Source organism: Schistocerca americana, chromosome 2 (assembly GCF_021461395.2).
Source record: "Schistocerca americana isolate TAMUIC-IGC-003095 chromosome 2, iqSchAmer2.1, whole genome shotgun sequence".
In the NCBI taxonomy this organism is placed as follows: Eukaryota; Metazoa; Arthropoda; class Insecta; order Orthoptera; family Acrididae; genus Schistocerca; species Schistocerca americana.
In genome coordinates this window covers 774137113-774152805 of record NC_060120.1, presented here as the reverse complement: position 1 = coordinate 774152805, position 15693 = coordinate 774137113, and the positions used below count along the sequence as shown (strand labels likewise).

The 15693-nt window shown below is 45.2% G+C and overlaps 1 protein-coding gene across 1 annotated transcript in view; it reads right to left on the bottom strand.

Annotated features, from left to right (window-relative positions):
* The window catches only part of LOC124595170 (dolichyl-diphosphooligosaccharide--protein glycosyltransferase subunit 2), a 73322-nt gene extending 57922 nt beyond the window's left edge, over positions 1-15400 (bottom strand). Inside the window, exons 1-3 of the mRNA XM_047133783.1 lie at positions 15274-15400; positions 14696-14892; positions 14298-14429 (exon numbers count right to left, since the gene is read on the bottom strand). Coding sequence (XP_046989739.1) covers positions 14298-14429; positions 14696-14892; positions 15274-15298 — 354 coding nt within the window. The 5' untranslated portion in view covers positions 15299-15400. The remainder of the gene's footprint in view (positions 1-14297; positions 14430-14695; positions 14893-15273) is intronic.
* Positions 15401-15693: the final 293 nt, after the last annotated feature.

The window sequence follows — 15693 nt, the reverse complement described above, 5'->3', positions numbered from 1 at the left end:
CGGGAATCGTCAGCCAACATCAAAGGTAAAGTGTGGGGGAGTCTGTACTTAGCACGCAGAGCCAAAAGAAGGGGGCATTCAACCAAAATGTGGGCCACTGACTGGAAGGCTCCACAGCCACATAGCGGGGGTGGCTCATCACGCAAAAGGAAACCATGGGTCAGCCTGGTATGGCCAATGCGGAGACGACACAGTGTGGTCGAGTCCTTGCGGGAGAGGCTAAAGGAAGAACGCCATGGGCCTGGATTCACCTTAATGGAACGAAGTTTATTAGACAGTGGAGTAGCCTCCCAAGAATTGGCCCATGACTGTGCAAAGTGGGATTTGATGTGAAGCCGTAAATCCGCTGCAGGAGGGGTTACAGAAAACGGGGGGTAAGTAACTGCTCCCCCAGCCAAACGATCAGCGAGCTCATTACCCGGGATACCCACATGGCCCGGGACCCATAGGAAGTCAATGGAACAAGCAGCACGGTGAAGATCAGCGAGATGGTCATGGATGGCAGAGACCAAGGGATGGCGCGAAAAACACCGGTCAATAGCAAGAAGGCCACTCATCGAGTCCGTACATAACAAAACGCGGTTGTGTTGGGATTGTTTAATAAAGGTAAGGGCCCGGGAAATTGCCATCAATTCCGCAGTAAACACCCCACATGAGGGTGGCAGTAGATGATTTTCCGTTCCAACAAAGGACGTGAAGGCATACCCAACATGATCAGCAGATTTAGAGCCATCAGTGTAAAAAACAACAGCATCCCGAAACTCCCATAAAATTTGGCGGAAAAAGGAACGGAACACCACCAGGGGGGATGGAATCTTTCGGACCGCGGCGGAGATCCATCCGAATTCGAGGCCGAGGAACTAACCAAGGAGGGGTGGAGGGGAGGGAGCGAGGAAGACAGGACAAAGAAGGAAGCCGAAAATCACGGTTAAGAGACGCAAGGCGCAGCCCAACCGGTAAACCCGCCCGAGGGCGGGAGTCAGGCGGGCGATGTCCATGGTCTGGGAATAGGATAGAATAGGAAGGATGAGCGGGAGAAGAACGGATAGTAAGGGCATAAGACACCAGAAGCTGGGACCGCCGAACAGAAAGGGGGGGGGATCCCAGCTTCAACCAGGAGACTATCAACAGGTCTAGTAGGGAAGGCACCGGTGGCCAAACGGATACCACGATGGTGGACTGGATCCAGCACGTGCAGCGTGGAAGGAGCAGCTGAACCATAAACTTGACAACCATAGTCCAAACGTGACAGAACTAGAGCACGATAAAGATGGAGGAGGAGGGAACGGTCCGCACCCCAAGAGGAGTGGGCAAGGAAGCGAAGGACATTGAGTTTACGGAAACATCCTACCTTCAGGAGTCTGATATGGGGCAGCCAAGTGAGCTTGTTGTCGAAAAGAAGACCTAGGAAATGAAACTGTGGAACCACAGGCAATCTTTGTGCAGCGAGATAGAGCTCTGGATCACGGTGGACCGTAGTACGGCGACAGAAGTGGACCACCCGCGATTTTAAAGGAGAGAATTGAAACCCGTGTGAGAGGGTCCATGCAGAGGCACGCCGTATAGCCACCTGGAGCTGCCGTTCTGCAGATGGCATCGAGGAGGAACTAACCCAAATGCAGAAATCATCCACATACAGGGCAGGGGCGACCAAGGGACCGACAGAGGCCACAAGTCCATCGATAGCAATGAGGAAAAGAAGGACACTCAAGACAGAACCCTGTGGGATGCCCGTCTCCTGGGTCCGTGGAGAACTAAAAGCAGTACCAACTCGAACTCTGAATGACCGATGGATCAGGAACTGGCGGATAAAAATCGGGAGTGGGCCCCGAAGACCCCACTGATGAAGGGTTAGTAAGATGTGATGGCGCCAGGCCGTGTCATAGGCCTTGCGAAGGTCAAAAAACACTGCAACCAAATGGCGGCGCTGGGAAAAAGCCTGCCGAACTGCGGATTCCAAGCGAAGCAAATGATCGATTGGAGATCGTCCCTCTCGAAAGCCACACTGGTAAGGGGACAATAGATCCCGAGATTCGAGGACCCAAGTGAGCCGACGGGCTACCATCTGTTCAAGTAACTTACAAACAACATTGGTCAAACTAATTGGCCGATAGCTGTCAACAGATAGGGGGTTCTGACCAGGCTTAAGGACAGGAACCACAATGCTATCTCTCCACTGAGAAGGGAAGTCACCCTGGAGCCAGATACGGTTAAACACCCGAAGAAGATGGTGCCGTTGTGGAGCACTGAGATGTTGAAGCAGCTGGTTATGAATGGAATCTGGGCCAGGGGCCGTATCATGAGAAGAAGATAGAGCAGAAAGAAATTCCCATTCAGTGAAAGGTTCGTTGTAAGATTCTGACTCACAAGTGGTGAAACATAAGGTGACAGCTTCAGCCTGCTGTTTTTGATGAAGGAAAGCAGCTGGGTAGGAGGCCGACGCTGATGCCACCGCAAAATGGGTCGCAAGATGTTCTGCGAGAACTAATGGGTCCGCACAAATGCCATCTGGGAGGTGAAGGCCTGGGAGGGTGGACTGCCGATGGCAACCTTGGAGAGAGCGAAGTGTAGCCCATACCCGTGACAGAGGGACAGTGGAACCAAGGGAAGAAACGAATCGTTCCCAACATATCCGCTTGCTCTGTTTGATTAAATAACGGGCTTTAGCGCGAAGGCGCTTAAAGGTAGAAAGGCTGGCTACAGATGGGTGCCTCTTAAAGTGTTGCAAAGCTCGACGGCGATCACGGATGGCAATGGCCATAGTCCACCACGGGACTTGCCGACGACGAAATTGTCCAGATGAGCGCGGGACAGCAAGGTTAGCAGCGCGAACAATCGCGTCAGACACGTCACGTAGGACGTCATCAATACAACCCGACAAAGAGGGAGAAAACTCGACCTGTGCAGTATATAGAGGCCAATCGGCGCGGTGGAAAGACCAACGAGGTAACCTGTCCATCGGGGAGCGGGAAGGGAGCGTGATAATCAACGGGAAATGGTCACTATCACAAAGGTCGTCGTGTGGCGACCAGTGTAATGAAGGGAGGAGAGAGGGAGAAGAAAGAGAAAGATCAATGGCAGAAAAGGTACCATGACCAGCACTGAAATGAGTAGGGGAGCCATCATTAAGAAGGCACAGGTCGTGGTCTGCAATAAATTGGTCGATAAGAAGACCTCGTCTAGATGGAAAGGCACTGCCCCACAAAGGATGATGAGCATTAAAATCCCCAAGGAGGAGGAAGGGAGGAGGAAGTTGCTGAAGAAGGGTGGTTAAGGCAGCAGGTGTAAGAGTCCTGTCAGGAGGGAGATAAAGATTGCATACTGTGACTGCAGAGTCTAAGTGGACCCTAACAGCAACCGCTTCCAATGTAGTTTGGAGAGGAATCCACGTGCTAGCAATGTCTGTATGGACCAACGTACAAACGCCACCAGAAGCCCGCAAGGGTCCGACCCGATTTCGACAGAAAACACGGAACCCACGGAGGGTCGGTGAGTGAGCATCAGTAAAATGAGATTCCTGGAGAACCACACAAGCTGCTGAGTAGGACGAAAGAAGGGATTTCAATTCCGGAAGGTGACGATAGTAGCCATTACAATTCCATTGGAGAACCACAGAACGATGGTTTAAATGAGGGCTGAACACGCTAAATCCAGTCATACCACCGGGTCCCCACCCGTCACCGACAAGGAGGGGGCGACATCCATAAACGACAGGTCAGAATCCGGTTGTGAAGCCGGGGAAGGGACCTCCGGTGACACCAGAGGCTCTTTGTCCCGGGACTTATGTTTCTTCTTCTTTTCAGGCTGAGATCGAGGAGGGCTGTGTGGCATAATGGGGCCAGCTGCAGCAAGATCAGGAACAGAAAGAGACCGGGCGACCTTGGGGCCGATAGACCGCGGCTCTCGCGGTCGCCGCGCTGCAGCAGACCTTTGACCTGGAAGGTGCCGGTAAGGGGCATCCCGGGAGAGGCGCCCTTGACCGGCAGACGCCGAAGGAGTGGGACACTTCTCCGGCTGGGGAGGGGGAGCAGCGCCCAGAGGAGAAGGTGTGGGAGCCGCAGGGGAGGGGGGAAGGAGAGGGGTCCGGGATGGGGGTAAGGAAGGGGGAGGAAGGGATGAAGATGTAACCAAGGCGTAACTAGATGTCATGGACACAGGGTGCAATTGTGCATATTTCTTACGGGCCTCTGTGTAGCTTAAACGATCAAGAGACTTATACTCCTGTATCTTTTTTTCTTTCTTATAGACTGGGCAATCTGCTGAACGTGGAGAATGACTACCATGACAATTTACACATACAGGAGGGGGAACACAGGGACTCCCCTCATGGAGTGGACGTCCACAGTCACCACAGAGAGGGTCCTGGGTACAGCGAGAAGACATGTGGCCAAAACGCAAGCACTTAAAACACCGCATAGGAGGTGGGATGTACGGCTTCACATCACAGCGATAGACCATAATCTTAACTTTCTCAGGAAGGGTATCCCCTTCAAAGGCCAGGATAAAGGCACCAGTATCAATACGATTATCTTTAGGACCCTTCTGAACACGCCGAACAAAGTGAACACCCCGCCGTCCGAGATTGTCCCGAAGTTCCTCATCAGTTTGAAGGATGAGGTCTCTGTGAAAAATCACACCTTGTACCATATTTAGAGACTGGTGAGGGGTAATGGACACGGGAATTATGCCAAGATGGGTACAGGCACGAAGGGCCGCAGATTGGGCAGCCGAAGCAGTTTTTATCAGTAACGAACCCGACCGCATCTTGCTCAGGGAGTCCACTCGCCGAACTTGTCTTCAATGTGTTCCACAAAGAATAAAGGTTTGACACTGGTGAAAGTATCTCCATCAGTCCTGGTGCAAACTAGATAACGGGGAAAGGTTTTGCCCCTAGACGACGGGCCTGACCCTCCTCCCAGGGGGTAGCCACGGAAGGGAAGGCCGAAGGGGCAAGAGAAGCAGCACTTGAGGAATCAGTACCACGCAGAGAGACGGCCGCAGAAGAGCGGCCAGAGTTTTGGACCCGTATGCGTTTCATCTGCATAGCGTCCGCCCTGATACCACCCACTCCGATCAGGGGCTCTCCTCACGGGCGCCACCCAGCCACAGCAAGGGCCGTCTGGCACGGCGGCCATTGCCGGGAGTTCCGATGCTCCAGGATGACGAGCAACCACTCCAAGGCACCCTAGCATCAGACAACGACGTAAAAGAAAAGGTGGAATGTACTAGGAGGGCACACGTCGGAGACACTAGGTAAGGTGCTCTTCCCCAAATGGCTCACACTACGGAAGAGAAATTTTGGAATGGAGGTCAAACCCCAGAGGGGGACCAAGGAATGCCAAAAGGAGGAGATGATTATGCAACAAAGCCGGAGTGTAAAACCAACAGAACCAGGAGGATAGCGGGGGCCAACATAAGCAAGGACACCAATAGATGGACAGGAGAGGGTGAGGGAAAAGGGGTATGGAGGGGAAAGGAGGGGAAGGGAAAGGAAATGCAGCCCGGGAGAGAAAGAAGGCTGCAATGGCTCGGGGCCCCGTGCTCGCCACGCACGTATCCACGAAAGAGTTGTGGACCCCCTGGGGGGGTTGCCGGGAGTCCTGATGCCCCAAGGAGACGGGCATCTACTCCTTGGCCGACGTGGGGAGGGTGCAGCTCAGGTATCGGCAGTACGATCCCTGTGTTGTCAGGGGGCTACAACCTAGAGGGTACATGACGACCCCACCACAACGGGCTGGCTACCGTGCTGGATTTCTGGTGCCATGGAAAGTCCATCATGATCGCTGGTGCAGATGGGGACGCACTATGGACGTAACTTGGACAACCCCTCAGGCGTTTAGGCCCAATTTGAGGAATAGTGGGTATGGTTACAACGCCGGTACAATGCTGAGTGCCAAGGTCTTAGTGCACTTAGGACCAGTGGTACACCACGTAAGGTGTCCTTCCCCAAAAGGCTCGTACTTCTGTAGAATTTTGAAAAATGGAGGTCAAACCCCAAGGGGGACCATCACGTGGAAGGCCGAAATGGTTGAAACTCCTTTTAGTCGCCTCTTACGACAGGCAGGAATACCTCGGGCCTATTCTTACCCCGGACCCGCAAGGGGAGAAAGACATGTTAGACACCATGGGAGAAGGCACATTCATTGTGGTTGACAAAAATATTGTCTCTATTGGGATCAAATTTGGGCATGATTATGAAGTTACTTATTCATGTATAACAGGTCTGGGTGAAATAAAGTTAATTATTGGATGTTTTTACCAGCCACCTGATTCTGCTTTGACAGTTTTATAATCATTCACAGGAAGTCCAGGGTTGGTAGCGTGGTTACTAAGATCATGCGATATTAGTTGGAGGAAACTTCAACCTATCTAGTGTGGTATGGGACATCTATGGATACAATGCAGGGAGGTACAGACAATCTTGCTAAGTAATTTTGAACACATTTTCCAAAAGACTGTCTTTATCAGCTAGCTAGACAGTCCACAGGAAATGGAAATATTCTGGACCTTGTAGTTGCAAAAAGGCTCAACCTTACTGACAGCATCAATATAAACAGGTACTAGTGACTGGTTACTACAGTTAACAAACTGACCAGAAAGGCTAGGAGAGTATTTCTGCTACACACAGTGATAAGCAGTTTTAACATCCCTGTTACACAAGCAATTGATATAATTTAGTTTCAGTACGATGGACATAGAGGAACTGAGTAGAGCTTAAACAGACAGTAAATCGTACCACGGAGAAGTATTTGTCGAGTAAAGAGATTAAGTACGGAAAAGACCCATTGCGGTTTAATAATGAAATTCGGAAATTGCCGAGAAAGTAAAGGCTGTAGAAATCTTGGTTCAAAAGACAAAATGCTTGTGATGACAGACAAAAGTTAGTACAAATTCATATGCCTGTAAAAAGATCACTGTGCCTTCGTAAAATCACTAAGTGGATTTCGGACTTCTATCCAATCACGCATTAACCTCCCTGGTGTAGCAGTGGAAGATAAGAAAAGGAAAGCTGAAGTTTTAAATTTCAGCATTTAACAAATCATTCATCACTGTTTGATCATTAACTGACTTCCTTATGGAGGACATAGCAATAAGCATTCCCACATAGAGAGACAACAGAAAGTGTTGAAAGCAAATAAGTCACCAGGTGCAGATGGAGTACCAATACAGTTTTACAAAGAATAGTCTTTGGCATTGCAAGTCTCTCAATCAGCACAAAGTCCCAAAAGACTAGCAAAAAAGAGCATAGGTGACTCCGGTATAAAAAGAAGGGTAAAAGAATGGACCCACAAAATTTCAGCCCAATCTCTTATATTCATGAGTACTGCTCGAGTGTTTGGGATCCATACAGGATGGATTGAATGAAGACACTGAAGCAATTCAGAGGCGGGCTACTAGATTCATTACAGGTAGGTTTGAACAACATGCAAGTACTATGGAGAAGCTTCGGAAACTCAAATAGCAATTCCTGGAGGGAAGCAATATTATGTTTGAGGGACACTGCAGACAAAAATTTAGAGAGCCAGCATTTGGAGCTGACAGCACAACTATTCTCCTGCCAGCAACATACATTTCACGCAGGGGCCATAAAGATAAGAAATTAGAGACTGTATGGAGGCATCATAGACAGTCATTTTTCACTTGCTCTTTTTGATAGTGGAACAGGAAAGGAAATGACTAGTAGTGATACAGAGAGGGAACCCTCCACTGTGTAACATAGGCCTACAGTGGTTTGCAGGATATGTATGCAGATGTACATGGGGAAAATATTCTAAGGGTAAAATGGTACCTTACGTGAATCTTCAGGCAGTGATCAGGAAAAACAAAACTGACATTCTATGGGTCGGAATGTGGAATGTTAGACCTTTAACTGAGTGGATAGGCTAGAGCATTTAAAAAGAAAAATGGACACACTTAAGACATAGGAGAGGCAATCAAGTGCAATGGCAAGAACAGGCCATCTGGTCATGTCAATACAGGGTTCACAATACAACATCAAATGAAATAGCAGTATACAGTAGTAGGCCTAATAACAATTGAGAAAATAGGGTGCAGGTAAGCTATCAACAGTAAACACATCATCACAGCTAGGACAGTCACAAAGCCAACACCCATCACTACACTACAAGTTTGTGTGTCAACTAGCTCTATGGATGAGGACAAGATTTAAATAAAAATGTATAATGAGATAAATTATTCAAACTGGAAGAGAAGGAATAAATACTAAGAGAACACAGGTAATGCCTTTTAATTCTGCTTTTAACCACAGGGGTGTCTGGCAGCATAGTCATTGTCCACAGTGCATGCACCGAGGTCTTTCTGTGACTTGCAGCAGGGGGCACTACGAGTGCTGCTTTCCTCCAACTGCAAGTGTCTTTCCACTCATGTGTATTGCCTGCTCCTGGCCTGATAAATTTCAATGCTGCCACGTGATTATCATCAGTAGAGTTTCGCAGCAGTGAGAGCAGCAACTACCACCACCTGAAGATGCCAAGCATTTGCTTACAAGAAATATTATGGGATTTACACGATATGATCTGGAGGAATACCCAAGAAGTGTATTTGCAAGAAGAAGCTGCTTAGTAGATTCCTGCACAAAGCATAATTTAATCATCACTAACACTTGGTTTCAGATTCATGAACAAAGGCTGTAAACTTTGAAAGTCCTAGGGACCCTAGAAAGCTTTCAGATTAATTATATTCTCACAAGTTGTGCTGCAAGCTGTGTATCACATCAGTTAGCATTGTTGGCTGTCATGCTGTGGGTCATCAGCTCAAACCTGATCACCAGCAATTATTTAGTATTCGTCATTTCTGGAAGATTCTTGCAATGTCTTATGTTTGTATATTCTGGAAAATTCTTGGAATGTCTTATGTTTGTATATTCTGGAAAATTTTATGTTTGTATAACCAGCAACAAGCACTACCCAAGTGTTCAGTTCTGTTCTGGGTGTACATTGGTGTTCATAATAAATGTGCTTCTAGTGCCAAGTGTTTTACTTCACTGATGATCCAGCTTTTGAGTTTGCACTTTATTACGGATACGACATGACACTGTTTGGTGGAAAAGCCAAATACTTCAAAAGTACCTAAATCATTGCAGCTCAAATTAGGCAGCATATGATCCATCACCTTCACAGGCAGGAACCTGAATATGAGCAGTACATCATTCCACGATCCGTATATTACAGAAAACAATGGATTCCAAAGTAACAGCTAATCAGCTGTGTATTAGGCATCAACCTGTGTTCACCAAAGCTACTGGTTAGGATGCTATGAAATGGTTGAAAGTATTCAGCTACTTCTTGCCAAATACAATAGCTGAGATGCCTTTTTTTTTGCATAATTTTACTTGGGCACCACAGAGCAGTAGTGGTTCAAGAACTACACAGGGAAGCTCAATAGATAGGGTAAATTTCAGGCCGAACTGAAGAAAATATTTGGCACCAATCAGCTGCAAGTCCACTTGGTGAAAGACAAATGAAGAACATGTCTCAATCATGCAGAAATGGCACAGTCTTACAAGCAAAATGTTTTGGCACTATGTCACAATGTGAACCTGAATATGACATGTTAGCAAAATCTCACACTTTATGAAATGGAGTCATAGAAGACATGTACCTAGTTCTTCCAGTGAAAGAAGCACAACAATCGAGGAATTCAAGTGGCACCGGCATCTCAAGGAAATGCAACAGGAAAGAGCTGGATCAAACAGGTATGACTGCCTGATGTGGTCCCTATTCCCAATGGGTGCTGTGGAGAACCACCATGACTTCACCTCTCATATGTCAGGCAATAAGACAGGAGATACAGCATTTTGCAGCAACTAGAACTGTCAGACATAGTACGCAAGATATGGCAGCCATGAATGTCCATCCCATGTCAAAAGGTAATAGAGAAGATTGAAGAAGAGGTCTATAGATCTCTAGCACCAATTTCCACCACCAGTCAAATGCACCATGATCAACAGTTCTATTCACATCAATCAACTGCAGAGCATTATAGTGGACCTGTTGGACACAGCCCATTGCCATACTCTTGATGACATCACTCTCCAAAATGCCTGAATGATGGCTGATCTGGGAGGAAGTGGATAAGATGATGATATTTCGAAGCATGGGACACACTATGTAATGATACCTGATTGTGGAAAATTTTCCATTCAAGACTAGTATCGCAGGCAAATTCACTCAACATAACCCACGGGATGGTAACTGCCTACAAGCCAAAGATAAATAGCCTCACATAACGCTTAACTAATGTGTTGGCCGAAACGCTCTCTATGTATGCTGATACCTACCAGAGCCTTGGGGTTCAATACAACCCACTGTGACATTCTTTCTGATCCTTGGTCACATGGCTGAAACAACAATGGATACATCATTCCCATTTCAACACGATGATACTTAGGATGACTATGTGAAACATACCACCACCAGGACCAAAGAAACCAGACATGGACCCTGGACACCCTAGAGACAGACCAAGAGCACTTTAACAATAAGTTCCAGACAGTGAGATACACCCACGAGACTTTATATGCCTGTGTGAAAAGTGGGACTACCAGGAAAGTTATTGAAGCGTTACTCTAAGCAGCACTGTATGCCTTCATTGTTTGTCAGATGTTACACACGTCGAGGGTTGTTACCCTTCATCAAAAAGACAAAAGCCTAGAGACGTTATGTATATCCTCCATATGACGCCCTAGTACAGTCCTACGATTAAATTATAGTGAAGAGGGTGTGACGACATGACCAGAACATGAGGATCTGCCAGCACTGCCATACATAGGACATTGACAACATCTAGATCCAGGGAGCTGTAGTCGATTCCAATGAGAAGGCCTGAAACAGTAGATTGCAGTTTCTTAAGGAGAGGGGGGGGCAAGATCATGGTTGTGCTGCATGCAGTGTGGCACAGCAGTTAGTGTCACTGAATCTTGTCCTTTCGTCTTTCCCTCTCCTTCGCTCTTTCCTGACGAAGCAACATCCCACATCCTTTCGTCTTTCCCTCTCCTTCCCTCTTTCCTGACGAAGCAACCATTGGTTGCGAAAGCTAGAATTTTGTGTGTATGTATGTGTTTGTTTGTGTTTCTATCGACCTGCCAGCGCTTTCGTATGGTAAGTCACATCATCTTTGTTTTTAAATGTATTTTTCCCGCGTGCAATGTTTCCCTCCTATATATATATATATATAGTTATAATAGAGGGAAACATTCCACGTAGGAAATATATATCTAAAAACAAAGATGATGTGACTTACCAAATGAAAGTGCTGGCAGGTCGACAGACACACAAACAAACACAAACATACACACAAAATTCAAGCTTTCGCAACAAACTGTTGCCTCATCAGGAAAGAGGGAAGGAGAGGGAACGACGAAAGGATGTGGGTTTTAAGGGAGAGGGTAAGGAGTCATTCCAATCCCGGGAGCGGAAAGACTTACCTTAGGGGGAAAAATATGTCTGCTTGTGTCTGTGTGTGTGTGTGTGTGTGTGTGTGTGTGTGTGTGTGTGTGTGGGCGCGCACGCGAGTGTATACCCGTCCTTTTTTCCCCCTAAGGTAAGTCTTTCCGCTCCCGGGATTGGAATGACTCCTTACCCTCTCCCTTAAAACCCACATCCTTTCGTCTTTCCCTCTTTCCTGATCAGGCAACAGTTTGTTGCGAAAGCTTGAATTTTGTGTGTATGTTTGTGTGTCTGTCGACCTGCCAGCACTTTCATTTGGTAAGTCACATCATCTTTTCTACAAGATTCTCAAAATTCTTTATGTTTGTAAGGTCGGCATATCCTGCTATAGTCACTGTTTGTATAAGTAGCAGCACGAGTTCAATTCGATTCTGGTGTGCATTCAGTGCAGTGTGCTATATTACACTAACAACCCTACTTTTGGATTTGAACTTTATTGTTGTTATGACATGACAATGTAATGGTAAGCCAGTTTGGAAGGTAGGAGACTAGGTACTAGCAGAACTGAAGCTCTGAGGACTGGTCATGAGTCGTGCTTGGGTAGCTCAGATGGTAAAGCACTTGCCTGCGAAAGGCAACGATACCCAGTTAGAGTCCCAGTACAGCACACAGTTTAAATCTGTCAGGAAGTTACACTTCAAATCCACATTTTAAACTGTTTCCAGGGGCAGATATAGACAGTCAATGTAATTTACTGATCATGAAGTGTTGCTTAAAACGGGGGGAAAAAAAAAAAAAAAAAAAAAAAAAAAAAAAAAAAAAAAAAAAAATGCAAAACAGTGGGAAAATAGGAGCAAGAACCTGAAAAAAGGGGGAGAGATTGTTGATAGCTTCAGAGAGAGCATTAGGCGATGTTGGACTAAAATGGGGGAAAGAAATACAATAGCAGACTAATTTGTAGCTTTGACAGACGAAATAGTGAAGCCAGCAGAGGACCACATAGGTAAAAACGCAAGACCAAGTAAAAATTCTTGAATAACAAAGGAAGTACTGAATTTAATTGATGATACAAGAAAACATAAAATGTGGTAATTGAAACAGGTGAAAGGGAATACAGAAGGCTAAAAAAAATAGGAAGCACAAAATGGGTAAGCAGGAATAGCTAGAGGTCAAATGCAAAGCAGTAGAAATGTACATGTCTAAGGGAAAGATAGAAGCTGAAAGACACGTTTGAAGATACAAGGAGCAGCTGCAAAAGTATCAAGAACACAGATGGTATGTCAGTGCTACACAAAGAATGGAAACCTGAAAGGTGGAGGAAAAACGTACAGGATCTATACAGGGTGAACAAACTGGTGGACATTCAGTTTTATAGAAAGAGAAGAGGAAGTAGTGAAGATGTGAGAGATATGATACTGCAAGAATAATTCAACAGAGGACTGAAAGACCTAAGCTGAAAGAAAGCAGTTTGAGTAGATAACATTCCTTCACAATTACTGAGATCCTTGGGAGAGTCAGCCATGACAATTATTCCACCTGGTGTGCAAGATGTATGATACAGTGGAAATGCCTTCAGACTTCAAGATGATTTGTAATAATTCTAATTCCAAAGCAGGCAGGTGCTGACATACAATGCAAATACTATCCAACCACCAGTTTAAACAGTAATTATTGAAAAATATTGACATTATTTACAGAAGAATGGAGCAACTGGTAGAAGCCAATTTGGGGAAGGTTGGTTTGGATGCTGGAGATACATAGGAATGTGTGAGGCAATACTGCACCTGCATTCTACCTTACAAAAAAGGTTGAAGAAAGGCAAACCTACATATATAGCATTTGAGGGCATAGCAAGCACACTTTCAACAATGTTGAGAAAACTACATTCTTTGAATTTTTGAAGGTAGTGAGGATAAACAATGGGTGAAGGATTATTTACAATTTTTACAGATCCAGACTGCAGTTAGAGGAGTCCAAGGCCATGAATAGGAAGCAGTAGTTGAGAAAGGAATTAGACAGGTTTGTAGACTATGCCTGGTGTTATTCAATCTGTACATTAAGCAAGTAATAAAGAAAATCAAAGAACAATCTGGAGAATAAAGGGAAATTCTAGCTTACAGACTACTCTGTAATTCTGCCAGGCATAGCAAAGAGCAGTTTAATGGAATGGGTAATGTATTGAAAAGAGGTTATAAGATGATCTTCAATAAAATAACTTAAATCCGGTGACACAGATGGAATCAGATCAGGAAATGTGACAAAATAACTGATGATGGATGAAATAGACAGTACATTAAATTCAGACTGGCAGCAGAACGAAAATATTTCTGTAAACAATGTATCTGTCAGCACCCATTATCAATTCAAGTGTTTGCAAGTCTCCTCTGAAGGAATTTGTAGATTAGCCTTGTATGGACGTGAAATGTGGACGGTAAGAAGTTCTGATGAAGAGAGAACATAGGCTTTTGCAATGTGGTACTAAAGAGAAATGAATGCTGAAGATTAGGAGGGTAGATAGTGTATCTGATGAGGCACAAACCATAACTGGGGGTGAAAAAGAATTTGCACCACAATGCTACTAAGGAAAGGGATTGGGTGATGGGATACATCCAGAGGCACCACAATAGTCAATCTGGCAATGGAGGAAAGTGAGTGGTAAAAGTTGTACAGGGAGACCTAAAAATGAATACAGCAAGCAGGTTCATGTGAATGTAGGTTGCAGTACTTGTTCAGATATGAAGAGACTTGCACAGGCTGGATCAGTATGCAGAGCTGTGTCAGACCAGTTTCAGACTAAAGACTACAACAATAACATCTTTTATTTAAAGACAGCATGCGGACAATATTAAGCTTACAATCCCAATATCACTTTTAATACACTAGACGTACCTTGGTAATTGTAGCACTCGGTACTGAGCCACTACATGATCCCAATGAACGCCATGCACTGGTAATATGGTACAATGCTTCTGGTGTAGCATCAGGTGCTGAAGATTTTGTGGCAAGAAACTTGCACACATCCTGTAACAATTTTCAGATACTGTAAAATTAGGTTACAAGTGGAATAACAGTGAACATCTTTTTGCTGTGCAGTTACAGTACAACTATGCATGTGAGACTTAGTTTTTTCTTCAAAGCCAAAATGTTTTATTTAATATCTATTTTTTTATCTCACGAGCATAACCTCGCTAAGTACTACGGTATTTTTAAACACATCTGTAAGCACAACAATATTTCCATAATTTTGACCAGTTCCTGATGAGACGTAAAGCAGTGTACATACCCACCTGTAACTTTGACACCGATTCACCGAGAAGTTTCAATCCCTGAACGGCGTAGTTTACACCAGCCACATCAGATAGTTCCAAAGAATTTAGAAACACTTGCTTCAGACGAGCTCTATCCGCTTCTGATAAATATGAACCTGTTGTTGTAGCTGCATTGTTTACGTTCACCGTCACAACGAAAACGAGAGCAAGGAGATCTAAGGAAGAAAAATAGGATAGTGTACATTAACGATCACTGCAGAGCACTGAAAATGCGTCACAAACGAATAGCCGTGTTGAAACGCAGTGTGTCTTAAAAACACACGCTCATTTCGCATACGACAAAACAAATTTCAAACTTTGTCACTAAAAAGCAGAAGGCATATATGACAAATACTGGAAACATTTTGTGTTTGTTAATGAACTGTGTCGTTACCGGTATGTCACAAACCGGTTGCGTGAACTCTACGTCAACAAGCGTGCTGCATGCATAACCTCTGAAGTAGTCAAGTAAGGAACAATATCTTCCCTTGAAAAGTGAACCATATACAGAAGACAAAGAAATATTGATACTACATCTGTTGGTAATGAGCACATACACAATCTTATCCTATAAGTATGCATACTCGTCCTATACGTCTCTACCGGCCACGTCAATCACTACCCGTTTTACAAACATCCAACAGATTACACGCCGACTTCAAAGCTCTTGAAGGAAAATCTTTGATATCAAACGATCAAAGATCTTGTGCGAGCCTCTCTAACTCTCTCTCTCTCTCTCACACACACACACACTTGACAGAACTGAAAATCAAAACTTCCACAATGCATTTCAAATGGTAGGATTCATACTACCCGTTAACTGAACGGCACAGAATTTGGCGTCAAGATCAAGGTTTCAAGTCAATTCACACTGCCCTCACTTCACGACACCGCCATGTCAGGATGTATTCACATTGTCAATCACATCAAGTCAATTCGCTTAGTCTCATATTCATAGAGGCGAGTAAAAGGGAAAT